Raw genomic sequence first — 5,744 nt, forward strand, 5'->3', positions numbered from 1 at the left:
GAGAGAGGTCCCCGTTTGTCAGGCCAACGATGGAGAGACAGAGATATTTTCACCTTTGGTTGGCAGAGTCTTGTCGTACTGGTACAAGTAACTAGCATGTGTCCCTGTGTGTATCTCGTGTATCTCACGTGTGTGTGTGTGTGTGTGTGTGTGTATGTGTCTCCTTGTGACTAGCACACACAAGAAGCTGGTATGACGCATTGGTTGTTCAAAGCTGTGTGAGAGCTCAGAGGAGGTGACTAGCAGGTGTTCTTGTGTCTTGTGTGTGTGTGGGTTGGGGTTTGGGGGGGGGGGGGGGGAGAGAGATCATGAGGGACAATGCAATATCACGGACGTGGTCTCTGTGTCTCGAGCTCGTGTGTGTGTGTGTGAGAGTGAGAGAGAGCGAGAGAGATTGCCGTATCAAAGAGCTGCGACAAAAAGGACGCACGTTGTGGTGCTATGCAATATCTTAGGTAGGCAGCCATTATATGGCACATTGTGTCGAGCAAGAGACGCAAAGGCTGGTCGGAAGGGTGATGGACCTGGACAGGAGAAACGAGGGCGAGGACAGAGGACAACACAGCGAGGAAGAGGTGAGGTTATGGTACGTGCATGATAGTTGTGGAGCAGACATAGAGAGTGCGACATATATATTTTTTTGTTGTGCATAGCCTTATTGCCCGGTTGTTGAGCCTTGAGCAGAGCCACGTTGAAGTCCATCGTACATAAAACAACTTCGTATGCTTGTGAGAGAGAGAGAGAGAGAGAGAGAGAGAGAGGGGGAGGGGGGTTGCAATGGTGGATGACGCCATGCGTTGGGTGAGGTTGAAGCTAGATTGGCGGTAGAGCAGAAGTGTGGCTAGGGCAGTATGGTCAATGAACACAAAGACCAGAGCGAGGCAGAGAGATGGACGCAAGTTGGAGGGGCAACTGCGCCAAAGGGAGGGAGGGGCTGCGTGGGAACAATCGAAGCTAGGGAATTTTGCTTTTAGGAAGCTTGGGCAAGGAATCTTGAGCTTTAATTAATTAATGGACTGGACTAAAATAAGAATTTAGTTGTTTGTAAATATGTTTGCCGTGATTCATCACCAAGAAATCAATTGACTAAGAAATTTATATTTCTTGCATGCATACCTATGTATAGTTGGTGTGTCCTTGGGCACGGTGCAGATAGGAATCCTTGATACACAATATCAAGGTTTAGGTGAGAGATTGCAACCCCTAGAGGAGCCAAGGCAAAAAGAGGTCATATCTGTAAAAGTTTATCAACAAAGGGAAAAAAAAGCTAATATCTTGTGGTGAGTAGGCTGAGTGTGTGTTGTGCTTTCCCTTTTCGCTTTTGCCCACTAAAACCACTCCTTCGAGAAAGTGGGCCAACAGCAAAGTAGCCAGTTTAGAAATGCTTTCTATAAAGCTAATCATTTTTTTATGTTTTTGGGGGGAATTTGGCAATTCTCATCATTTTGAATATTTAGACATTACACCAAAATCTTCATGAAAAGGTGAATCAAATGATACCAAGATCGATTTTTTAAAGATTTTTTTCATTGCTCCATTTGGGAAGATTTTACTTTTGAGATTTTTAAGGCATTAGAGACACTCAAGCCATGCATGGCGGCACAGGATAGCTCTAACGGTTAAAAAATTTTCGGTGAGTTTCACAAGCTAATGTTTGTCCGTATAAGTTACTTTCTTTGGTTTTTGTATTTTCATCTTTATCGATCATATTTATTGGTTTACTGCATTGGCCATCTCCTTTGATGTAAGCAGGATTCTAAGAACATTACAACATTTTTGTCTCTAAGTTGGGGGGGATCCATCTCTAACTTGGGGGTCAAATATCTTTCTCTCTAAGTTGGCCCCTTTACCCTATTTCTATTTTCATTATACAAATGGACACCTGCTACTATACGGCTTACTTAAAATAGAAAACATGACATCGACATGATGATGGGACCATGTCATGTCGACAGATAGTACTCAATGGTGTGGACACGACAATGACCAGTGTGAGGCTAGCACACAGTGAGCACACCTTAAGACCGCATTGGTTAGTCATGTAGCGAGGTTAGGCTACTCATTTTGCCATTGTATCATGAGATCAACATGACTAGGTTGGGCTATATGGATGGCCTTCTTTTGGCCGCTTTGTGAGGCCATATTCAAGGAGTACAACTACAAGGGTGATCCAACGTTGCCACCACCGTGGCGTAAATGTGAGATCTTGCACATAGCTTAAGTGGGTCGGTGGGATGAAAACCAACCATTAGGTTATTTTTTATGTTGTTGTCATTAAGCTTTGGCAGCTCCAAAGCTATGTAAGTGACATGACATGGTAGTGGACAAACACAAAAACACACTCAGAAATAGAGAGCCGCACACGCACGCCCACACACATGGAGGAGGAGAAGAAGAAGATGAAGAGAATTTTAACGATGTAGGAAACTATCCTAAGAGACCTTAAAGATCTATCCGACGACGAGAGTTGAACTCAAGACCTCTTATTCAAGAGGGAAATGGCATAACAAATCTACCACGCTTGAGAGAGAGAGAGAGAGAGAGAGAGAGAGAGAGAGAGAGAGAGAGAGAGGGGTTCACATCACCTTGCAAAAGGTTTCAACGGCTTTGAGAACTAGGCAGATTGAAGATCCCATAATATTCTTGAAAGATGGATTTCTTTCCAAATATTTATTATCCTTTGAAGGAGCCTCAAGAAGGAATCAAAACAGGTTTAGGTATGATTTCCAATTTTGTAGCTCGCGATCTTATTGTGGTGTGCACGGGACTAGGCCCAAATTGAGTGTGTCTTCCTCTTGTCATACGCCTCCTTAAATTACCAACTAAGGAATGCATACCAAGATTAGCTACACATCAAGAACTACTAAGGGTCCTCCCACACTGGTCGGACACACACACCACACTTCCCCCATTAGGGAGAAAAGACGTCCATCTTTTTTCTCCCTAAGGGGGGACGTATGGTGTGTGGCCAGGTCAGCCTTAGTGTGAATGTACCTGTAAGTGCCTTTAGCTCAATATAAGGGTGCTTGCTCGAGGCAAAACACACTCAGTTTGGCCTAGTCCGTGCACACCACATTGGTGGAGGCGGCAGGCGGCATTTCTTGATCTCTTATTCTTTCAATTCTTGTTGCATGCTGCATAGGCGATGGCGTCCACCTTAAAGCCAGATTAACCTCACTCGCGATCATCTAATCACCTACGGCCTCTGAACGTGACAGACAACTAGGTAGTTACGGGGCATTTCTTGCTTTTGGCTGGCTCATGGCATTCTTGCTTGACACCGGGTAGCCATCTCTGCCCACGACATACAACGCACGCACGCGCACACACTAAAAGAGGAGAGCTTCCATGGTGCTCACATCGCCGATTGATTGCATTACCCAAAACAAGTTTATGTGCTTGCCCAAGAACAAGCTAAACTTCTTACAATGCGCACAAGGAGAGCACAAAGTGAAGTGGAAAACGAGTTACGTCTTCCTAAGCGAGGCAGTAGGAGGGCATCCAATGGTCTTCCTCGTTCATCCTCTTCTCCCGCAAAGTCTTCAGCTTCTTCACCCGACACCCAGGTTCCGCATGGTTGTAGAAGGTGTACGTGAAGGAGTTTTGGTAATCGAGGATGAGCAGGAACCGACCCAATATTGCAGCCTTTCGGATGGGGAAGGGAAGGGGTGCATGGGTGTTGCGGAATTAGATGCTTCTGATATTTTTGCACTTTGCAAACCAGCAGACGATCATGAGCTCCTTATGGCCACGGAGGAGTTGCTGCAGCCTAGGTTGTTAAGGTGCCTCTTGCCAATGGAGTATTCTGAAGCTACTACATAACATTATTTATTGAATAAGGATCATCAAACACCAAACCCCTTTTGGAAGAGATGTATGTCGTCACATACTTGTTATTATGATGCAACCCCGAGTCCTTCCTCGTCTTGTCCACTACATCAAGATAGTGACATGATGTTTGCATAAGCGAGATGTACGAGTTCCATGCCTTGATGATGATCGGCATGATGACAAGTCTACCCCCCAAGCTCAGTCCCTTAGCCCCTAAGTCGTTGTATGATCACTCCCCCCAGATGAGGCGTTGGAGTTGATCCTTTCATGTTGAGTCCATTCCTAACCCAAATTTCTAAAAAGATGTCCATTTTTTTCTCCCTAAGGGGGGAGGTGTGGTGTGTGGCCAGACGGCCTTGGTGTGAACCCTCAAGTAGATGCCATGATAATGATAGGTTATTGTACTCCTTCTAGTCACTCAATACAATGGGCTGCCTCATTGGTGGAGCGCAAGCCGAGTTTGGTCCAGTCTTCCGTGCATGTGGTGTGGCCAAACGGCCTTGGTGTGAACCCTCAAATAGATGCCAAGATGATGATAGGTTGTTGTACTCCTCCTGGCCATTATTATGATTGAATAGAGTGGCCGCTTTAGCTCAAATTCCTCTATCTAGTCAAAAAGGGTCACAAAAGGTGCAAATGGCATACAAAATGATCCATGCCTTGCCAACGAACTATGTGCCAAATGGAAGCGTTCAATGATCCTCCATTTCAGAGGGTTTTGTATCTAAGCTTGCTCCAACTTATTTTTTAGCATGACGGATGTGATTCTTGTATGATAAGGACATCTAACGTTCCAAGCCTAGCTTCGATCTCATTCATGCTAGACTTCTTGTCAATCCACAATAATCTCCAAATAAGATGACCATCTCGTAATTCGCACATATTTTGTTTCACAAATTGCATGTTTTTACTTATTCTACAATCCAAGTATATATCCCTCCATGTGGGCCAAACTTGTCAGCACTGAGCTATGCATCCAAACAACGATGATGTGAACACTAAGCAAAGGATGTTATAGGCTCTCTATCAGAGCTAGCTCAATCAATTTGAGTATGCACCCCTAACTAGAATCCCTTACAATCCTGACCAAAGGGGTTCTAGACCGATGGTTGATGCTAAAGCTCCTCGAAGGTCCGAGGCAGCTGGCGAACAAGGCCTTCTCATTTTCACCAGAATCTTCATAAAGAAACCACTGAAAGATAAGCATTGAAGAAAGGACAATGGACCATATTGTTTTCCACAAAATGATGTTAAAAGACTTTCCAAGATTTATTTCCTGGGAACAAACCACGAAGTATAAGCTTAGGAAGTACGGAACAACTCTGCATCTCTGGATCAATAATCCCCACGCCACCTTTAAATCACGATGACACACATATATCCCACGCAACTTTAGGGGGGCTTTCTATAGTCCCATTCAAATCTCCTAATTAGACTATGCAATCTGACAAACTCTTTGAATGCACAATCCAGCACAAAGCTCATGTAGCCAAAAGAACCTGCCAAGCCACCAAAGCATGTATGACCAAAGACAAATGAGAGGAAGACCAATGACAACTTCCAACCAATAGTTTGCAAAACCCGCAAAAAGTGATGCTAAGATGGGACATCAATCCCAATGTAAAAGCCCATATATCGACCCATCTAGCCCAATGCAAGACAAGCAAAACCATCTATTTGCCCCCCACTCACTCTAATCCTACACCCTGATGGCAATCCCATGCAACTTGCTCCAATTGATTGGAGCTGCACCAGCCACACAAAGACGCAGAGAATCCAAGACTGGTAAAAAATACTTAGTAAACTCTAATCATGCAGACAAGCACCCTCTTGTATCGCAAATAAGAGGACATGATCTAGAAATTAGTACAGTGCCAGAGGACAACCTGTCAAACAAATCATGGCAATGTGAA

General features: G+C 44.5%; 1 protein-coding gene across 1 annotated transcript; it reads left to right on the top strand.

Moving 5' to 3' along the window:
* The first annotated feature begins 2,870 nt into the window (after nt 1-2,870).
* LOC147464319 (uncharacterized) lies at nt 2,871-4,589 on the top strand. Its single transcript, XM_086508897.1, has one exon. It carries the CDS (start codon nt 3,349-3,351, stop codon nt 3,820-3,822), a length of 474 nt encoding a protein of 157 aa, XP_086365023.1. The 5' UTR covers nt 2,871-3,348; the 3' UTR covers nt 3,823-4,589.
* Nucleotides 4,590-5,744: the final 1,155 nt, after the last annotated feature.

This window comes from Adiantum capillus-veneris, chromosome 1 (genome assembly GCF_014529385.1).
Source record: "Adiantum capillus-veneris isolate H3 chromosome 1, ASM1452938v2, whole genome shotgun sequence".
Classification (NCBI taxonomy): Eukaryota; Viridiplantae; Streptophyta; class Polypodiopsida; order Polypodiales; family Pteridaceae; genus Adiantum; species Adiantum capillus-veneris.

Excerpts from the sequence above, each read along its gene's own strand:
- LOC147464319 (XM_086508897.1), top strand. The coding sequence starts at position 3,349 with ATGGTGCTCACATCGCCGATTGATTGCATTACCCAAAACAAGTTTATG.